Source organism: Oncorhynchus clarkii, chromosome 7 (genome assembly GCF_045791955.1).
Source record: "Oncorhynchus clarkii lewisi isolate Uvic-CL-2024 chromosome 7, UVic_Ocla_1.0, whole genome shotgun sequence".
Taxonomy (NCBI): Eukaryota; Metazoa; Chordata; class Actinopteri; order Salmoniformes; family Salmonidae; genus Oncorhynchus; species Oncorhynchus clarkii.
The window spans coordinates 51,404,020-51,425,408 of record NC_092153.1 but is presented as its reverse complement, the minus strand read 5'-3'; the positions used below and the strand labels follow the sequence as shown (position 1 = coordinate 51,425,408).

At 44.0% G+C, this 21,389-nt stretch overlaps 2 protein-coding genes across 5 annotated transcripts in view; one reads left to right on the top strand and one right to left on the bottom strand.

The window, feature by feature from the left end:
• Positions 1-1,917: 1,917 nt before the first annotated feature.
• On the bottom strand, positions 1,918-20,764 carry LOC139413447 (alkaline phosphatase-like). 4 transcript variants are annotated; one of them, XM_071160865.1, is made up of 12 exons: positions 20,522-20,764; positions 15,983-16,105; positions 14,732-14,851; positions 13,594-13,709; positions 11,838-12,012; positions 11,193-11,368; positions 10,843-10,983; positions 10,588-10,657; positions 4,234-4,368; positions 3,877-4,068; positions 3,188-3,307; positions 1,918-3,036 (listed from the first exon to the last, which is right to left on the bottom strand). In XM_071160865.1, exons 2-12 carry the CDS (start codon positions 16,086-16,088, stop codon positions 2,771-2,773), a joined length of 1,617 nt encoding a protein of 538 aa, XP_071016966.1. In that variant the 5' UTR covers positions 16,089-16,105; positions 20,522-20,764; the 3' UTR covers positions 1,918-2,770. The 4 variants fall into 4 exon arrangements, with proteins under 4 accessions (XP_071016966.1, XP_071016963.1, XP_071016965.1 ...); XM_071160862.1 differs by lacking the exon at positions 20,522-20,764 and adding an exon at positions 18,551-18,684; XM_071160864.1 differs by lacking the exon at positions 20,522-20,764 and adding an exon at positions 18,231-18,284.
• LOC139413446 (endothelin-converting enzyme 1-like) overlaps positions 19,780-21,389 on the top strand; it is a 35,113-nt gene continuing 33,503 nt past the window's right edge. The window contains exon 1 of the mRNA XM_071160861.1: positions 19,780-19,948. The gene's annotated coding sequence lies outside the window, so the exon portion shown is untranslated. The remainder of the gene's footprint in view (positions 19,949-21,389) is intronic.

Sequence of the window (21,389 nt, the reverse complement as noted above, 5' to 3'; positions counted from 1 at the left end):
GCTGTCAATGTAGCATGACTTCTGCCACATTCTAAACAACTGGAAACTGAACTGGGAAATCTCAGACTTCAGTGAGTTCAAGACTGGGAACTCAGAAAAAAACGAGCTCCGACTGGGAAAATACATTTTGAATGGTCATCCAACTCGGAATTCAAGTCGGGAACTCTGGCTTCATTCTAGAGCTCTGACCTGAAGATCACTGACGTCATGATTCAACCTTGTTTTTTACAGTTGTCTTGAAAGCACCATAAATCCAGAGAATGCCAGACTTTGATGACAAGGTTTGATGACAAAATTTGCCACGAAGGACCTCCACGCCACCTTCCTGTTCGAGTGAGGACAGAACAACAAGGTGAGTCCAAAAATGTATTGTATGCTGCCTCATAAATGATGTATTATGCCAGGGAAAAATGTATACTGTAGCTAAGAAAGTAATATCAAGTGTATGTTGTGTAGTAAGCTGTTAGTAGTCCATGCGCCTCACCCTAATCATTTGCTCCCTTTTCCCTTCATAACTTAGCCCACTGTTCAGACTAGGTGGTGCACATGTAGCCTTTAGCCTGTTTTAGAGAAATGTCATCAACGAATATTGTAAGAGCTTTCATTGTCTGCTTGCTTATATGCCCCCTTTATTTATCCTACAGTTCTGACTTGGTGTACAGGGAGAATACTGCAAGAACGGCCCATGTTCTGAATTCTGTCGTTGTACATTTCAAAAGTGCCTTACAAATAGTTATATTAACTTCGCTCATCCTGGCTCTCTCATTAATGTCTTAATCGAAATTATGAATTGCCTCTTATCCGCACATCGTCCCCTTATGCCATAGTTTGTACATCTCAATCGTCAGTACAAACCACATTTGTTTAAGCAAGTCAGCCATATCAGCTATGTTTTTTTAAAGGCAGTAAATGAGGCTGAATGAACTGTTTTGCTGCCAGACACGGCTCCGCTGATAGCCAGGTGTAGCAGTGTTAAGGTTTTGGGACTGCTGAAGGCCAAAACAGTTTGTGGGCACCGTTTGTCACCATTATTGTGCAATTAATGTATTGTTTAGTGTTGTGTTGTGGCTTTGCTGGCATGCAACAACAACAAAAAAAATGGGAGTTTGCCCCACCAATATTTACATGCCAAAATCGCCACTGCATCAGATAGATTGCTGTCTTATATTGGCTGCATGGTGGGAGATGAGCAGAGTAAAGCCTCTACTGCAGTGAGGTTTATGTAGGGAGAACACACCAGACACAGACCCCCAGGGCCCAGATTCCAAGCAGGCACCCATATAAATGATGTTCCAGAGTGTGGACTACATACCCATCTGAGCTAAACCTCAATTTTCATGCTCCAGCCAACATGAGTCCTTCTCTGTTTTTTCAACTACCATACCATGCCAAGGACTCTGTGGCTAGTGTCCATTCACATACCACACAAGCCACAGCAGTGCATGCTGTTGACAAGTTACACGAAATGCAGGAAACCTCAAATGCTGAATATCGGTTTGTTTCGACTTTACATTCCATTTATTCTAGATTGTTACAGAGATCTAATTTTAAATCATTTCCAACTGCACTATATGTTTTATTTTAATAAATCCTACTTTTGATAAGATATATGAAACATTCTAATATAAACATTGAATCAATTCATTTGTGTTCCATTACACATTTCTTAATGAAATTACAAATTTGTTCTATTCCATTCCAAATGGTTTCCAGAATGCAAAGTGCAACCACAATCAGTTCTAAGCAAACTGACATTATCTCTACTATTTCAGAGGGGTTGGGTAAAATGTAGAAGACACATTTCGGTTGAATGCATTCAGTTCTGCAACTGACAACTACACGTATCCCCTTTTCCTTCCCATTGACATACATTTTTTTCACACCAAGTACACACACCAATAATGTTATGACAACATCTTATGAAAAACCAACAGGACTTCCTTTATTGGCTAAGGGATCTTGCCACAACTTCTGTTTTTGGAAATACTGGTGGGTGTGTTTCTGACTCTTTTCATTCAATGCCTTCGGGAAGTATGTACAAAGAACATGGAATTACATACCATTTCAATAATAAAAAAAGTTTCAACTATACATTCAAATATAGCCTCTACTTTCCTCATTGCAATGTTTTCACTTCTCCCCCCCCCCAAAAAAAATGATGAGGTAGATTCTGTTTACTGTTTGTCTTCTGTTTAGGTCGAGGGAGCGGATGAAATAAAATATGCATATAAAAATCGATCCCTTTACAGTAGGTTTCTAAAAAGTAATGGTTTCTTTAAAAAGTTGATTAATCCAAAGTCATACAATTGACAGAAAACAAATAGGTGCGCAGCAACATTGCTTTATCATTAATACTGGGAGGACATTTTTTCCATACAATAATTGATATCAATTCAGAGTGATACCCTTCTCTTAAACCCACTGATATGACATAACTCTTGAAATAGTTTTGGTGTTACCAGAATGATGAACAATGCCAAAGTTGAGTAACACAACCTATCCTATATGTTACAGTAGAGTGAAAGTGATATCCCCCTATTTACTCTAAAACTGAATCTGGTTGAACGTCACCAACGCTCAAAACACTCATCTTTAAATGCCATTACAGTGGTCCCAAAGTCATTCAACTGGACATTATTCTTTTTAAATCAACAATAGAAAATCCCCACACAAAAAGATCCACATTACAACAGGAAAAAGGGTGTGGGAGTATTACATGTATAAGGAGAGGAGGGGGCTGTGGGGTGCAGGAGGGGGTTGGGGTGAAAGGTCAGCAGAGGAGGCGGGTGAGCGTGAGGAGAGCTGCCAGGCTGGGCAGAGCAGGGCTGAGACTAGAGGCTACACCGGATGACATGCAGTGGTCTCTGTTCTGGCCGATGCAGGCAGCATAGGCCATGACATGGGGAATGTAGTTCTGCTCGTGGACACCGTGCAGCAGATGAGCCATGGGGCCCTTAGCAAACACAGCCACATCCTCTCCTCCATGAGTCTCCATACGCAGCGGCACTGCAGACTGGGCCTGGTAGTTAGTTCCCTCTGGAGAGAGGGGCGGGGTGGATAGAGAGAGAAATGGAAGTAGAAATAGATCAGATGGATGATTTCTGGCATACCAAAGACCAAGTGGTGTTCTCTATGACAGAGGACTGTCAAAATGGCACTATGTCAATGACGGTAAGACTTCACTTACGATAGTCAAGGGTGGAAACGTTCTCTCTCAGACCGTTGATAACTTTGAACCCTGGTCCGTTCCCATATAAGATAGCGGTAAAGGGTTTCTGGTCCACATCACTCAACATGGGAGCCAGTCCTGTAGACAGAGAGGAAAATAATACCCCACCTCCATCACGATCCATTGTGAAACAAAGTGAATCAAATCAAATTGTATTTGTCACATGCACCGAATACAACAGGCGTAGTAGACCTTACAGTGAAATGCTTACTTACAAGTCCCTAACCAACAATGCGGTTCAAAAAATATGAATAAGAATTAAAAGTAACAAGTAGTTATAGAACAGCAGTATAATAACAATAGCGAGACTATATACATGGGGTACCAGTACAGAGTCAATGTGGAGACTATATACATGGGGTACCAGTACAGAGTCAATGTGGAGACTATATACAGGGGGGTACCAGTACAGAGTCAAAGTGGAGACTATATACAGGGGGATACCAGTACAGAGTCAATGTGGAGACTATATACAGGGGGGTACCAGTACAGAGTCAATGTGCGGGGACACCAGTTAGTCGAGGTAATTGAGGTAGTATGTACATGTAGGTAGAGCTATTAAAGTCACTATGCATAGAATCATTCCCAGATGACTGATACAGTGTGTCTACAAACAATCCATGGTTGTAAAATCATTCATTACTCACCAAAAATGGTGTTCCCTCTTGGTGTGTAGCCGCCGAAGTTGAACATGTGAGAGTGGTCAGCAGTGACGACAGTCATTGTGTCATAGATGCTGGTTATGAGGCCGGCACGGCCGATGGCCCGGTCCATCTCCACTGCCTCATGTAGGGCCTGCTTGGCTTTGCCCTCATGATGTCCGTGGTCGATGCGCCCCCCTGCCAACGCACAGCCTGGTTAACCTCTCTCTCTCACGCAGATGAGAAAATCTAGCATCAGCATTGGCAAAGCAGCCTCAGCTGTGCAAATGTTACATTCACATTATATAAATGATTCACCTGATGCAACACATATTTACAGAGTAAATGTGACAAAACACTCACCCTCCACCAGCAGGTAGAATCCCCTGGGGTTTTTCCTCAGGATCTTGATGGCCACCTCCACCATCTCTGTCAGGGAAGGATCTGTCTCAGTGTTTCTCTCCAGGTTGTAGGGCAGATCTCCCGGCTCAAACAGACCTGTATTAACACAGGAAGCTCGGTTTAACACTGAGAAGATGATTAACACTGATCAACATGCACTGTATCAGAAAACGGTCTATTTATACTGTAACTCTAATTGGGTATTATCAACTGGTGTGTACATGGTATTGTTGTTTCTAGCTCATTAACATATTTTGAGGCTTACCTTGTAAGAGGTTATATTTGTTGCACCTGTTAGTGAGAATGCTGTACCAATTTAACTGGTATGCGGTAGTAGTGTGACATTAATAAAAAATGTATAGGGGACAGATTGGAGAGGCAGCAAGTCTTAAACCTTTAAGGTTGAGCATTTTGCCATATATTTTTGCTCTGTTTTGCCATGTAATCGCTGCCAGTTTGTGCAAACTCAAAATATGAATTGATATGCTGTATGTGTAAACACATTACTTTAGCAGCCAACCTGCTAGCACCAATCCCATGTAATTACAGTAAAATACTGTGAAATGTAAATCCTATGTCCCCTCAATGAATTTCATTCATTCATTATGATTACGGTAGCATTTATTTTTTTACATTATAATACAGTCAATTCTACAGTACTGCTTTGATACTGCACTTAGATTACAGTAGGTAGCTGCCAATGAGCTGTGTCCGAGAACACTCGACGATGCTGCAACATCTCGGCGCCACGATGGGTCGCGTCGTCCAGACCATGGACTGCTGGAAGAGACAGGGAGTCTCTCCAGCGCCTCGACCAGCACAACCGGGGTTACCTCTACCCGTCCCTCCTGTATCCGGTCCCAGTGGGATGCGTCTTGCCCTTCACAGGGAGTATGATGGGACGGCAGCACGGTGCCAGGGGTTCCTATTACAGCTGGACCTATACCTGGCCACCGTTCACCCAGCTCCCTCGGGAAGAGAGAGGGTGTCCTCCCTCGTCTCGTGCCTCTCGGGGAGAGCTCTGGAGTGGGCAAACGCCGTGTGGGGAGAAGGAGATGCGGCGTTGGACCACTTTGATGAGTTCACCCGCCGCTTCCGGGCAGTCTTAGACCATCCGCCCGAGGATAGAGCGGTGGATGAACGTCTCTTCCACCTGAGGCAGGGGACGAGGAGCGCCCAGGAGTTCGCCCTGGAATTTCGGACCTTGGCCGAAATTTCGGACCACTACCGATGCAGCCTGCGCGAGGATGTCCGTCGGGTGTTGGTGGATCTGTCCGTTCGGTTGGATAACCTGCTGGTCACCCACGGATGTCCAGAGAGGGCTCCCTCTTCCAGTACCACCGCTCCGGTACCAATGGAGCTGGGAGGGGCTGCGCTCAGGGAGGCCGGAGGAGGGGCCTTCGCGTGCACCATCGTGGCTGCAGAGGGCACACTGCCGGGTTGGTGCCTCTGGGAGTTGAGGCAGCAGGCAGGGCTCTCTGGCGTCACCCCAGGTGAGTCTGCACCATTCTCATCCAGAGCCCTCTGTTGTCCACCTGTTTGTGCATGTTTTTTTTTCATGAATTCTCCCCGCATTACCAGCATAAGGCGCTCGTCGATTCAGGCATGGCTGGGAATGATATCGACAGAGCATTCGCCCATAGGTTAGGGATCCCTATTGTTCCTGTGGTTAGACCCTTCCCGGTACACGCTCTGGATAGTCGACCATTAGGGTTCGGGTTAATTAGGGAAGCCACCATCTCCCTGGGCATGGTGACGTAGGGGGGTCACGAGGAGAGAATCAGTCTCTTACTCATTGACTCTCCTGCGTTTCCTTCCTATTTCATGGCAACAGAAGGATCTCACAGGCTGGTCGCGAGAGTGCTCGGGAGGTGTGTAAGGGTTTCCGTTGGTGCTACTACGGTGGAAAGTCCAGACCAGGTCTCCACCGTGCGCATCCCCCCTGAATATGCCAATTTGGCTCTCGCCGTCTCCAAAAGGAAGGCGACTAAATTACCACCCCATCGACTGGGGGACTGTGCGATAAATCTCCTGGTAAATGCCGCACTTCCCAGGAGTCACGTGTATCGACAGGTCACAAGCGGAGACGGTGGCTATGGAGACGTATGTCTCTGATTCCCTGCGTCAGGGGTACATTTGGTCCTCCACTTCACCTGCCTCCTCAAGTTTTTTTTGTGAAGAAGAAGGAGGGAGGTCTGCGCCTGTGTATTGACTATCGAGGTCTAAATCAAATCACGGTGAGGTACAGTTACCCGCTACCTCTCATCGCCATGGCGATTGAGTCAATGCACAGGGCGTGCTTCTTCACTAAATTGGATCTCAGGAGCGCTTACAACCTGGGAGGGAGACGAGTGGAAGACGGCGTTCAGTACCACCGGAGGGCATTATGAGTACCTCGTCATGCCGTACGGGTTGATGAATGCTCCATCAGTCTTCCAATCCTTTGTAGACAAGGTTTACAGGGACCTGCACGGGTAGGGTGTAGTGGTGTATATCGATGACATTCTGATATACTCCGCTACATGCGCCGAGCATGTGTCCCTGGTGCGCAGGGTGCTTGGACGACTGTTGGAGCATGACCTGTACGTCAAGGCTGAGAAATGCCTGTTCTTTCAGCAGGCCGTCTCCTTCCTAGGCTATCGCATTTCCACCTCAGGGGTGGAGATGGAGAGTGACCGCATTTCAGCCGTGCGTAATTGGCCAACTCTCACCACGGTAAAGGAGGTGCAGCCGTTTTTAGGGTTTGCCCATTACTACCAGAGATTTATCCGGGGTTTTGGCCAGATGGCGGCTCCCATTACCTCACTGCTGAAGGGGGGTCCTGTACGTTTGCAGTGGTCAGCTGAGGTGGACAGGGCTTTTGGGCACTTAAGGGCTCTGTTTACCTCTGCTCCCGTGCTGGCCCATCCGGATCCCTCTTTGGCGTTCATAGTGGAGGTGGACGCGTCCGAGGCTGGGATAGGAGCCGTGCTCTCTCAGCGCTCGGGTACGCCACCGAAGCTCCGCCCCTGTGCTTTCTTCTCGAAGAAGCTCAGCCCGGCGGAGCGGAACTATGATGTGGGGGACCAGGAGCTGTTGGCAGTGGTTAAGGCTTTGAAGGCGTGGAGACATTGGCTTCAGGGGGCTAAACACCCTTTTCTCATCTGGACTGACAACCGCATTCTGGAGTACATCCGGGCAGGGAGGAGACTGAATCCTCGTCAGGCAAGGTGGGCCATGTTTTTTACCTGTTTTGTGTTGACCCTGTCCTACAGACCAGGTTCCCAAAATGTGAAGGCAGACGCACTGTCCCGACTGTATGACACATAGGAGTGGCTCATGGATCAGACTCCCATTCTCCCGTCCTCCTGCCTGGTAGTGCCGGTCGTGTGGGAGCTGGACGCGGACATTGAGCAGGCGTTTACGTACAGAGCTCGCTCCCCACCAGTGTCCCGTTGGACATCTGTACGTTCCGTCTGCTGTCCGTGCTCAGTTGATCTATTGGGCCCACACGTCACCCTCCTCGGGTCATCCGGGGATCGGTCGGACGGTGCGCTGTCTGAGTGGGAAGTACTGGTGGCCTCCCTTGGCAAAGGACGTGAGGGTTTATGTTTCCTCCTGCTCTGTGTGTGCCCAGTGTAAGGCTCCTAGACACCTGCCCAGAGGTAAGCTACATCCCTTACCCGTTCCACAACGGCCTTGGTCACACCTGTCGGTGGATTTTCTGACCGATCTTATTCCCTCACAGGGAAACACCACGATCCTGGTCGTTGTGGATCGTTTCTCTAAGTCCTGAGGTCTCCTCCCTCTGCCCGGTCTCCCTACGGCCCCACAGACTGCGGAGGCCTTGTTACACACGTCTTCCGGCACTACGGGGTGCCTGAGGATATAGTGTCTGATCGAGGTCCCCAGTTCACTTCGAGAGTCTGGAGGGCGTTCATGGAACGTCTTTAGCACACTCTTGGCATTCTCTCAACCAGCTTCACCTGGAATGCTTTTCCAACCGTCTTGAAGAAGTTCTACATATGCTGAGCACTTGTTGGCTGCTTTTCCTTCACTCTGCGGTCCGACTCATCTCAAACCATCTCAATTTGGTTGAGGTCGGGGGATTGTGGAGGCCAGGTCATCTGATACAGCACTCCATCACTCTCCTTCTTGGTAAAATAACCCTTACACAGCCTGGAGGTGTTCTAAAACTTTTGACCGGTAGTGTATGCATTTGTTGGTCACAGATACCACAGATACCGGTATAGGCCGTCATTGTAAATAAGAATTTGTTCTTAATTAACCTAAATAAAGGTTAAAATATATATATATATATTTATATATATACTGCTCAAAAAAATAAAGGGAACACTAAAATAACACATCCTAGATCTGAATTAATGAAATATTCTTATTAAATACTTTTTTCTTTACATAGTTGAATGTGCTGACAACAAAATCACACAAAAATGATCAATGGAAATCAAATGTATCAACCCATGGAGGTCTGGATTTGGAGTCACATTCAAAATTAAAGTGAAAAACCACACTACAGGCTGATCCAACTTTTATGTAATGTCCTTAAAACAAGTCAAAATGAGGCTCAGTAGTGTGTGTGGCCTCCACGTGCCTGTATGACCTCCCTACAACGCCTGGGCATGCTCCTGATGAGGTGGCGGATGGTCTCCTGAGGGATCTCCTCCCAGACCTGGACTAAAGCATCCTCCAACTCCTGGACAGTCTGTGGTGCAACGTGGTGTTGGTGGATGGAGCGAGACATGATGTCCCAGATGTGCTCAATTGGATTCAGGTCTGGGGAACGGGCGGGCCAGTCCATAGCATCAATGCCTTCCTCTTGCAGGAACTGCTGACACACTCCAGCCACATGAGGTCTAGCATTGTCTTGCATTAGGAGGAACCCAGGGCCAACCGCACCAGCATATGGCCTCACAAGGGGTCTGAGGATCTCATCTCGGTACCTAATTGCAGTCAGGCTACCTCTGGCGAGCACATTGAGGGCTGTGCGGCCCCCCAAAGAAATGCCACCCCACACCATGACTGACCCACCGCCAAACCGGTCATGCTGGAGGATGTTGCAGGCAGTAGAACGTTCTCCACGGCGTTTACAGACTCTGTCACGTCTGTCACGTGCTCAGTGTGAACCTGCTTTCATCTGTGAAGAGCACAGGGCGCCAGTGGCGAATTTGCCAATCTTGGTGTTCTCTGGCAAATGCCAAACGTCCTGCACGGTTTTGGGCTGTAAGCACAACCCCCACCTGTGGACGTCAGGCCCTCATACCACCTTCACGGAGTCTGTTTCTGACCGTTTGAGCAGACACATGCACATTTGTGGCCTGCTGGAGGTAATTTTGCAGGGCTCTGGCAGTGCTCCTCCTTGCACAAAGGCGGAGGTAGCGGTCCTGCTGCTGGGTTGTTGCCCTCCTACGGCCTCCTCCAAGTCTCCTGATGTACTGGCCTGTCTCCTGGTAGCACCTCCATGCTCTGGACACGACGCTGACAGACACAGCAAACCTTTTTGCCACAGCTCGCATTGATGTGCCATCCTGGATGAGCTGCACTACCGGAGTCACTTGTGTGGGTTGTAGACTCCGTCTCATGCTACCACTAGAGTGAAAGCACTCAAAAGTGACCAAAACATCAGCCAGGAAGCATAGGAACTGAGAAGTGCTCTGTGGTCCCCACCTGCAGAACCACTCCTTTATTGGGGGTGTCTTGCTAATTGCCTATAATTTCCACCTGTTGTCTATTCCATTTGCACAACAGCATGTGAAATTTATTGTCAATCAGTGTTGCTTCCTAAGTGGACAGTTTGATTTCACAGAAGTGTGATTGACTTGGAGTTACATTGTGTTGTTTAAGTGTTCCCTTTATTTTTTTGAGTGGTGAGTATGCAGGCAATGGAAGAACTGGAACATTTTCAGCTTCCAGGAATTGTGTACAGATCCTATCATGCTGAAACATGAGGTGATGACGGAGGATGAATGGAAGAGAAATTAACATTGAATTCTCTGGCAACAACTCTGGTGGACATTTAAATTGCACGCACTCTCAAAACTTGAGACATCTGTGGCATTGTGTTGTGTGACAAAACTGCACATTTTAGAGTGGCCTTTTGTTGTCCCCAGCACACGGTGCACCTGTGTAATGATAATGCTGTTTAATCAGATTCTTGATATGCCACACCTGTCAGGTGGATGGATTATCTTGGCAAAGGAGAAATGCTCACTAACAACAGGGATGTAAACAAATTTGTGCAAAACATTTGAGAGAAATACGCGTTGATATTTTGTTTAATGTACAACCAACAATAATAATAAAAAAAGAACTCACCCAAAATGTAATCCACATTATTAGGATTTACTGATAGAAGTTCTCTCTTGTTCCATACATACTGGGCTTTCTGTTCATTTAAAAAAAGAAAACAATATATCATATGGGATTGATCTAAACATGCGACAACTTAAAACTATTCAAATGTCCTTGATAAGAAAAAAGAGAAAGGAGGAGGACTGAGAGACGAACATGGAGGAAGCAGCAGGACATGGTAAAGAGGAGTGAAAGACGGACTAAGACGGAGCAGTTGACCTTGTTTTTCATTCTGTTAGTCCACTCCTCCACCAAGTTCCTTCCATCTTTGCGGGTACCAAAATGTTTCTTATCTCCAGGATACTCCACATCTGACTGGTTTTTGGGGAACATGTACTTCCTCCCTCCTCCCATAATCACCTAGACATACATTATAGAGATAAAACATTTGATTTATCTCTATGGAATACAAAGCAAGAATAATTAGGAAAGGATTTACTATCTGTGAGTCGTAACATTACAGGTGAAAGTTGCTCAATATTACTGGCTGAACAATGGACACAGTTTGCATGCAGGATTACTGGATGTTTTCTGTAATATCAGGATCCATATTATACGCTGTGACTCACATCGATGTTGGGAATGTTCTCAAAGAGCTGCCTGGCGATGTCCTTGCAGCCCGCCTGTACTGCCTCAGCGGGCATCTCGCCATCAGAGAACCAGTCCCTGTCCACACAGTGAGCGTAGGCTGCGCTGGGGGTGGCATGGTTCACACGAGTTGTTGTGACTATTCCCACCGACTTGCCTGGGTGACAAACACACAAACAGTTTTCGAACATGTTGCTTGGATTCTGTGCAATAGTCTGCTACATCAGAAGTCAACCAATTGATCCAAAGAATCTGGAAATTCTAAAAGTAATTACTATATCAGACAGATAATTGTGGTGTATAAATATCTCCACTGAGAATAAGTGGGTCAGCAACTAAAGAGCTATTGTCTGTTCCTGAGGTGATTATGTGAAGTATCTATTTCTGTGTTATGTGAAGAGCTCAGATCATAAGGTCACAGCCTGCCTGGTCTGGTCTCTGGGAAATTATTGGATCCCTGATCATCTGTAGCTATAAACTCCCCATTGACATCAATGCATGCCTACAGTACGTTTACAATGTTATCATGCTGTGTCTCTACTGCTTTTCCCAGGATGGCCAAATAAACCTTAGTAGATCTGGTGTGGAGAGGTACTGTGAATAAACATGTTATGATGACACTGTACCTGCTTCCTTGGCCCATTTTAGGATGGAGGTGACCTCATTACCCTGTGTGGTGTTGCACTGGGAACGGACAGCAGCTGCACTCACGCCCACAGTGCCCTCGTTGGCCTTCACACCACAGAGGTATGCTGTGGCCGTGCCTGCACTATCTGCTACCTGGGCATTGGTGTTATACGTCTGCAGAGACAGGGCAGTACCATGTGTCAATTACATAGAATTGTAGAAGGAGTCATTGCTGTGCTTGACGTGTTGGTGTTATACACCCCCTCCAAACATCTTCATACTAAATGCACTGTTGTGTAATTACATGATAAATAATGTGTGGAATTTGCTGCTCCATTAACAGTGCAGATACATTAGCTACATTATGTCTGGCTTCTTGACAAGTATGTAACATAATAACACATCATATCGTACACCATACACTAGTGGTCACCAACCAAGCTCACTTTCCGAGTCAAAATAAAATGCAAGCCGAGATCTACCGTTCAGATTTTTAAACATGACTTATAAAGCGTAAGCCTATGTATGCAACATTAACCAGCTGATTGTGAAACTCAAGTTGCACTGAATTATTTCTGCCTCATGCAACAATTCATGTTGTTAACCCAATGCCCAGATAAAGTGAAATATTACTCGAGAGACAAGCCGATGCAAGCTCATCGAAACACTTTTCTATTGTCATTCATTGCGGCTGCAGTGCTGGTTGTAGCGTGACTAGAAGTAGGGAGAACATGCAAATTATGGCTTATAAAAGTGTTGAACAAAGCATTCACAGTGCTGAATAACAATTTAAACATGAACTGAATCATAAAAGCAGCAGCTTTTTGCTGTATTGGTTGAGTCTCTCTCTAGTCATGGTTTAACATTTGTGAAACCTCCCAGTATGAACTTTGTTGTGCGCTCTAAGATTTTTTTTACAGTCTATGAGGAAACTGTGCAGACACGGTGATCGGAGCTATCTGATTGGCCAGCGGTAGGCCTGTAGGTACACTTGATTTGCTCTCTGAGCCTGTCGGGTAGGCAGAGTTCTACTTTCTGAACTGGTTCAAAATGAGAACACTTTGCCTTCCTGGCACTAGCACTGCTGAATCAAGTGCACCTACAGCCAACAGCACAAAAGAATATGATTAAAAATTGGAAAGCAAGGCTTTATCATTGTTTTGTTTTTTACAGACATGTTTGGTGATCGATGAGGAAGGCCTTGGAGATCGACAAGTCGATTACGATTGACCGGTTGGACCACTGACGTAGACCATATGTGGCCTTGTATCTTGCTGCTGGTACAGAATTCATTGAGGGATAGTTCACCCAAATTCAATCCATGCTTTAGTTTAGTTTCCCTGTCACTGCTTCTACATGCTAACGTTGTAGCATTTGTGGCGCAAATCCCATTCAAGTCATGGGACCGATATTCAAATCTATGTTAAAATCATCTATAAGAGACTTTGTTGAACTTCAAAATACATTTTTTATTATTTTGGATGATTTGGAAATTATGCTCAAAAAAAATGCTAATATCGGTCCCATGACTTGAATGGGGTTGGTGCCACAAATGCTAAAACGTTAACATGCGGAAACAGTGCCAAGAAAGCTAAACCAAAGCATGGCTTTCTGTCATAACTTTTCCATAGACTGCTTAGAGGGTAAGGAAACCAATCTGTCATTGTGTAATTTGGGTGAACTGTCCCTTTACTTACAGATCAATGTTGCATGCTATTTTCTAGCGCTTCTATATGATAACAGACCAGGTCAGACCTTGGAAAGCGCCACAAAGGGGAACTTGTCCATCTCCAGCTGGGTCTCCTCTCCACTCTGTCCGCTCAGCTGCCCCTTCAGTATTCGTGCTGCAGTCACTGTGGGAATGCCCATTCCTACACAACAAAAGCAAAGTGGTGCTCTCTCTGTTAGGGTGTCAATCTATTTAAGAGACACAGAGCCTTTCCATCTCATGCATTAACACCTTTTAGTTTTCCATCTGGTTAACATTGCCCTGTGCTCGCTTTTCACAGCAGCTGCTCTTTCCACTAAACAGACACCTATACATTTGGTGAAAAGGACCCCCCTTTTACTTGAGATCTGCCTTTTCACAAGTCAACGATTGATCTTTTTAGAGTTGACTATCTATTTTTCCCTTAGTTTTCATATACACTACCGTTCAAAAGTTTGGGGTAACTTAGAAATGTCCTTGTTTTTGAAAAGAAAAGCTATCTTTTTGTCTATTAAAATAATGTCAAATTGATCAGAAATGCAGTGTAGACATTGTATGTTACCACAGCGGAAAATTGTTGTTCTTATTAAAGAAGCAATTAAACTGGCCTTCTTTAGAATAGTTGAGTATCTGGAGCATCAGCATTTGTGGGTTCGATTACAGGCTCAAAATGGACAGAAAGTATTAACTTTCTACTGAAACTCGTCAGTCTATTCTTGTTCAGCATGGTAGTCATACATGACAGAGAAATGTGCACTGTATACTGCTGCATCTAAAAACATAGACAGTTAAGGTCCTTTGGGGTACACAGTTTAATGGGTCACTACATACCGCAACATAACACAAAGCAGCAGCCAAGTTATCTATTGGCATTGGCAGCATGTTTGTGAAATGCTTGATGGCTAACAGATTTTGAAAGTGTGACATTCTATTTACTTTTGACTGGATTATACTGTCTCAGTCCACCAGAATGTTTTGATAAAAATGGCTATGGATTGATGAGGAGGATATACTCGTTTTCTACTACAACCACCGGGAAAGATAATCTAGAACTGCATAAAAATATTAAATCAGTATGCGGCACATAAGCTCTTTGAGTGTATTACATTGCGTTAAGACTTCACTTTATCATACAGTATGGCACATACTCATAGATTGAAATAGGCTCCTGCAATCATGGCTTACCATCACCAAGGAAGAGGATGAGGTTCTTTGCAGTGTTTTGGTTGAGCTTCTGAAGTGTGAGGGCATTCTTCAAAGTATGCTGGGCCCATGTGTTCCAGAACAGGGGATCTTTCTCTTGGTCTGCAACACGGAGGTAGTTTTAGTTTTAAATGAGGAGGTAAAGAGGCCAGTGGAAGTGATCTGTAACAACTGTGAAAGTAGTGGGACAAGTGGGACAGAATATGCTCAAATTAAATAAAATACACTTTGAGGTTTATCCATAGAAGCATTTTTTGATGGACAAAAATTTGATAAACACAGAAAAGATAGAAGCAATCTATAACTTATTAACTTGTATTTTAATAACCTAGTTATAACCTTTCTAAGTAATGTTTTACCCCCAGAAGATGACAAAATTCCTTCGTGAGTAACTTATTGCTTTACTGTTTTCAAGTCTCAGCATGACATGTAATATGACTAAGTATGGACAATAAAAACAAAGAACCAACAGGATGACTATAAGCACATACACATGTACTGTCTGTATTAATAATGACACTTCTGTAGGCTCTGGCAACCATAGAACCTCTGACAACTCCATAGGCTTCTTATTTCTGAAATCACATGTTGCCTACTATAGCCTAGAACTGCACACACATGTATGATGTTACAACAAGACGGAACATCATTTTCTTACTGTTTGGGTAGAAATATTATACATCTGGAATCCATTTTGTGAACCTCTCCTGATCTGTACATAGTCTTTCAGGAGCTAAAATATTCTGGTCATTTTGTAGGAGGACTAAGAAAACAGAGGTTCACTTGCCATACTGTAAATACAGTGTGAACTTTGTTCAGCTGGGTAAATAGACTGACAGTTATAACCCTAACGAGCCGTGTTATTCTAAACAAGACGCAATAAACCACAGAAAAGTAGCACTTCCTTCATAAGAGCATTTGGAGACTTCTGCACATCTCCAATAAATCAAAGCCCAATTTTGTTTCTCTTCCTTCTCCCTGAAGTGTGCACTCATTCACTCCTCAAACATTGGATTGGTATAAGCATGTGCTAGAGTGAGTCTTCACCCCATTTCCTAAACGAATCCATTTCCTTTCAAATCTATGAGCAGGATTTAACAAGTGCACACTTCAGGTAGAAGGGGGAGATAAACAGTTAGTATGTGTTCCCTCTTAGCTCTTTCTGAAGGATTTCAGTCAAACAGTTGGATGCTGTTACAAGACATTACATTTACTGACGGGTTTGTGTCTCACCAGGAAACTGAGGCTTCCCCAGGCCTCCCAGGGCCAGACATGAGCAGATGATGAGAAAAAATGTCATGGTCGTAGTGTTACCTGGGATTACCGTCACATACCACATCCCAAACTAGAGTGAGTCTGGAAAATAAGGAGAAATCAGCGCTGATGAAAGAACACACAAAATTATGTTGATTCACAAAAATAAAGTTGATGAATTTGCTGTAAAGTACAACAAAGAAGGGGGGAGCAGGTAAGTTTCAACTTAGGCCTTCACAGTGAAAATAAACAGTGGTATTGTGGAAATGTAGTCCCAACCTGACCCCAAAGGCTCTAGTTAGCCAGCCTTTAATATATTATTATACCCCCCCCCCCTTCCTTCCCCAGTCCCTCCCCAGTCCCTCCCCTGTCCCTCTCCTGTCCCTCTTTTGTGCTGTGGTCAAGGTCACTTTAATGGGATTGTGGGCCATAGCACAGAGAGACTTAACAGCCATAACAAAGCCGATTAACACCAAATGATTGACTGGACACTTCCACCCATAAGTAAATGAAAGAATATTATTAAATTAGGTTTAGAGTTTATAAAGAAGAGAGTTTGAAAAAATAATTTTTACACATGCTCTAAATAAGCATTATGTGCTTGAAAGAAAATGGTATTTCACAAAGTCTTGAAACTCTGTGCGATTGAGTCCTGTTACTTTGATATTAAAACTGACAACGCAGACAACGCAAGGCCTACAAAATGTGTGTAAAATATGCTGAAGTTGAGCTCATACAAATCTGCTAGCTGGTCTCTACGGAGAGGAGAGGTTTTACCGTGCCACAGACGCAGGTCTATCCTCTGAGTGAAGCTCAGAAGTGGTCGGGCCCACCAATCGGCATCACACTAGCCAGCCTGCAGGTGAAATAGCAGAGCAGTGCCAGGATGGCCACCAGGAGAATGCCAGAGAAAAAGAGGGTCACCGCCATCGAGAGTCCATCTCGGCCCATGGTGTCAAGGAGAAAAAGTGTCCAGGTTGGAATTTGTATATAAAAAGAAAGACAGATGTTTCCAGTTTCACCTGCCAGCTCAGTACCTGAGCTCTAGGGGGTGAGTCCCTGTACAGGGTTCAATCTGTTTGAGTGGATCTGGGATTAGGTTTAATAATGTTGGTGAGCTCAGGGCTCAGTGACACAGGCTCCTCCATTCTGGGATAACACTGACCTCAGACACATTCTCCCAAACAGATGACTTTAGCCCTCCAAAATGTGATAGAAGAAGAATTAATAAATCCAGTTCAATCAATGTTGTGTTCCAAATGGCATGTTTTGATCGTTTTCTTTAAAAAACTCTAGGTTCTGGCATTATCCTAGGGTATGCTGTACACTGCTACTGGTTCGATCCCGGGATGTATCACAACAGGCCGTGATCGGGAGTCCCATAGGACGGCGCACAATTGGCCCAGTGTTGTCTGGGTTAGGGGAGGGTTTAGCCGGGGTAGGCCGTCATTGTAAATAACAATTTCTTCTTAACTGACTTGCCTAGTTAAATAAAGGTTCAATAAAAATAAAATACAGAATATCTATCAGAATATTAATGTCTCAGTGTCTCTAGCATTGGCATTATTTTCCCCTCTGAACTGCCATTGCCTTGTTGAGGTGAGATGTAATGCCTGTATAGCTTATAAAGGCCCCATGAATATCTGCATAAGACCATACAATGAGTTATTGATTCAGTCATTAGATAAGGCATGTACAGGAGAAATTGTAGATGAGATGATATCATCCTCTCCTAAGCATATGCTACACATTCCACTCCATTGGTGTCAGCTCAAACATAAATCACCTTGGAAGATAAGTATGGCCATGTCTAGGGAGCAATGACTGTCTAATATTTGCAATTGGTTAAAATAAAACCTGAAAAGAACAAAGGCTTGCCATGTATTTTTTTTTTTTCTGTTTACCTGTAAAAGGTGAGCGTGTCCAACCAATTGATGTATTGTGCAAGTATTGTGCACAGTGTATTAGTTATTTTCTAGAGAAATAGTATCTGTTGTGAATTCTGACATGTATTTTACTATTGTTGAGCACTCACTACTAGTTGACCTTTATAATGTTGAAAATGAACATCCAACAGCATAAGATACCAACCAAAATGAATTAAATTGTCTGTATATCTAGATACGTGATTTCGTCTGGTGATGTGAAAACTTGCAAACAATCATCACAATCTCTAAAATCCCGAAATCAGATATTGGTGCAAACGCTAATAAAAAACTGTTTTTACCAAAAGGAAGGAACGTATTGCTATTGTTATGTTGATGCTCAATCACGTGTTGGAAAGTTGAGTTCTACCTACAAGAATCTGCAATCACAAAAACGTACAGAACAGCTACATTATAGCGTAATATGGCTTTAAGAAGATGGAAAGCGATACACGCCATGAAACTATGTAGCGGATTGTTTATTGCAGCGATTTTCCTGACAATGCAGCCAATTGCAATATTGTATTTTCATATTTTCTAAATAGCCTGTACGCGAATAACAATTGACATCTCCTGATATTCCAAAGTCTATTAGTGCAAAAAGTTAAAGGAATAAACTTACTGCGGGATCTATTTAAGCTCTGTAGCAAAAACACTTCTGTCCGTTGACAAAGCACGTTCACCTTTTCCTGTGTGTTCTTGAGGATCTTTTGACCATCCTTTTATAAGCCTATCTGCTCTGTCTGGGCGGCTGAGAACAGCGGTCGGTATTTCACCTCGATGGTGAAATGGCACCATAATATGAAGAGCTGGATCTTGAGTGCCGCCTGTCGACCTGTTTCACTGTTGCATCTAGGCTACTCAAAATGATTTGTAATTCAAGCTTCACGTTCATTTAAATCAGCCGAGTTCATTGTCAGCTTGTGAAGAACTGAAACATATTATAGGCCTACATACGTAATATAGAGGTTTATAAATAGCATATAAACTGTCATTAGTTTATTTATAGCCTAGTTTATAAATGTGTGAAAACAGTTGCTTGACAAATTGTGATATTATATGACTCCGCTTAATGCACTATACTGACTTTTACAATTATTAGTCTATTGCAGTACAGCCATATAAACTCAGTAACTATGTGGCAAGCAGCTAAATAAGCACACAATTTCAACAAATGTATTATAACTGTTTATTACATAATTATAAACTATGAATTAATAATTAGCAGTTTATAAACTAGATTATTTAAATTACCAATTTTTCCTCGGTGATTTTTGCTGTTCATTTTGTGTCCTTTAGATGTCACTAGAGACCAGTGACCATTAACAAAATGGTAACGTGATCCACGCTACCATTGAGGGAGTTCGATTGGAATGAACCGGGTTGCACCGGGTTATGGCCCGTCATTAGACCGGGCAAAAGCGCTTAGGTTGGAGCGTCCTTTACATATCAACAAGTGGTGTTTATTAGGGTTATTGGAAACTCATGTTGTTCTGCTCGAACAGTACTCTGCACCTCCTGGTCATATTGTCAATATCAACCAGGCAGCACGATGCATCATTCAAAAACACACATATTTTCCATAGGATAGGCATATGCTTGATTTTTAAATGTAGTTTTGCTTGGGATTTCAGATAACATAGACATTCTTATGAAGAACAAACAACATTTTAGCATATGAAACCTCAGAATCCTAAGTCATTATTCCATGTTCATGACATACTTTAGTTTGTTTTGAACGGGGCACCCGACAAACCCTGGGAGCAGTCTGGTTTCAAAACGAATGTGATCACTTTTCACCCAATGTTAACTCCGCTCATCCGGGCACCGGGGACAGCTTAATCGAATCCCCTCCTTGGCTCACTCTCATACAGGAAGGCAACACTACCTACCCTCTCTCTCCAAGTATCCCCCACAAACAAACCCCAGTGTGAACCGGCAAACACTACTGGGATTATCTCTCCACTGCCAACACTGTAGAGGGGGAATAGACATAGCAAGACTTGAATTTACGTTTGAGGTAAGTACGCTATTACCGCAGGGCCTCACCTGCACTGAGGCTACAACATTTGAACAGTATATTTCAATTAAGTAGAAATAATTGCTTGGATAAAATAATTAACTGAATAATAGTAGGCCTACTTAGTATAGGCACCATCTGAGTCCATCTGCTATTCCCATTCCTAGTTTTATTCCAATATTTTTTTTGTTGTGTACGAACAAAAAACTATTATAGCATAGTATAACGTTACTTTCACATCAAAAACAGCACGGCATTTCTTAGGAGGTTTAACTGAAATAAAACATATTTTATCATGCGGCCAAAACTGCGAATGTCCAGCAAAATCATCCTGTTGTCCCACATTTGGGTATTTTAAAATGTGGTCAACTGAACACTACCTCATGTCATGGTGGTAAACAGTGAAAATTGTAATTGAGCACCATACATTTTTTACGCATCGGGTCATCGCACAGAGATGGTCAAATGTTCCAAATGTAGAGTACTTGTTTACATCAACGGCAGCCAAAACATTCATTGTAATAAACATATGGTATGTAATTAATAAACATTTTAAACGGAACATGTTCTTACCACCATTATTTCAGCTCAATCTGTCTACGCAGTCCTCTCATATGCCTTCAGCGGACAGCTGTTGGTTTGCATAGACGCTACAAACGACATTAACTATATTTTCAGTTGTGTCACCACACAAGGCGAAAGCTTCACTGTAAATATTGAGTTTACAAATTACCCTTGAAAATGAATTTTCCCGAACAATAGCAGGGTGAGAAGCGACGGTTATCTATCATTCTAACAACAGGATTTGAGAAATGGGCGAGTCTTTGTTACGGTGCGTGAATGAGGACCCAAAAGCGAATTAACTTAAACAGAGCTTCTTTAATTACCAAACATAGGTAGGCTCAGACGGACCGGCAGATTCCGACAGGACAAGACAAGGTTACAGCAAACATGACGACAGTCTGGTTCAGGCATGAAACACAACAAACAAGAATCCGACAAGGACAGGAACAAAAACAGAGAGAGATATAGGGACCTAATCAGAGGGAAAAAGGGAACAGGTGGGAAACGGGGTGACGAGGTGGTTAGGAGGAGACAAGGCACAGCTGGGGGAAAGAGGGGGAGAAAAGGTAACCTAACAACGACCAGCAGAGGGAGACAGGGTGAAGGGAAAGGGCAGAGACAAGACACAACATGACAGTACATGACAGTACCCCCCCACTCACCGAGCGCCTCCTGGCGCACTCGAGGAGGAAACCTGGCGGCAACGGAGGAAATCCTCGATCAGCGCACGGTCCAGCACGTCCCGAGAGGGAACCCAACTCCTCTCCTCAGGACCGTACCCCTCCCAATCTACGAGGTACTGGTGACCACGGCCCCGAGGACGCATGTCCAAAATTCTACGGACCCTGTAGATGGGTGCGCCCTCGACAAGGATGGG

Bases quoted from the DNA above. Each gene is read 5' to 3' on its own strand.
- LOC139413447 (XM_071160865.1), bottom strand. From the start codon at position 16,088: ATGTGGTATGTGACGGTAATCCCAGGTAACACTACGACCATGACATTT. The intron at 13,710-14,731 runs GTAAGCCATGAT...TTTGTTGTGTAG, and splicing joins CATCCTCTTCCTTGGTGATG to GAATGGGCATTCCCACAGTG. The intron at 11,369-11,837 runs GTACAGTGTCAT...TTTGTCACCCAG, and splicing joins AAAATGGGCCAAGGAAGCAG to GCAAGTCGGTGGGAATAGTC.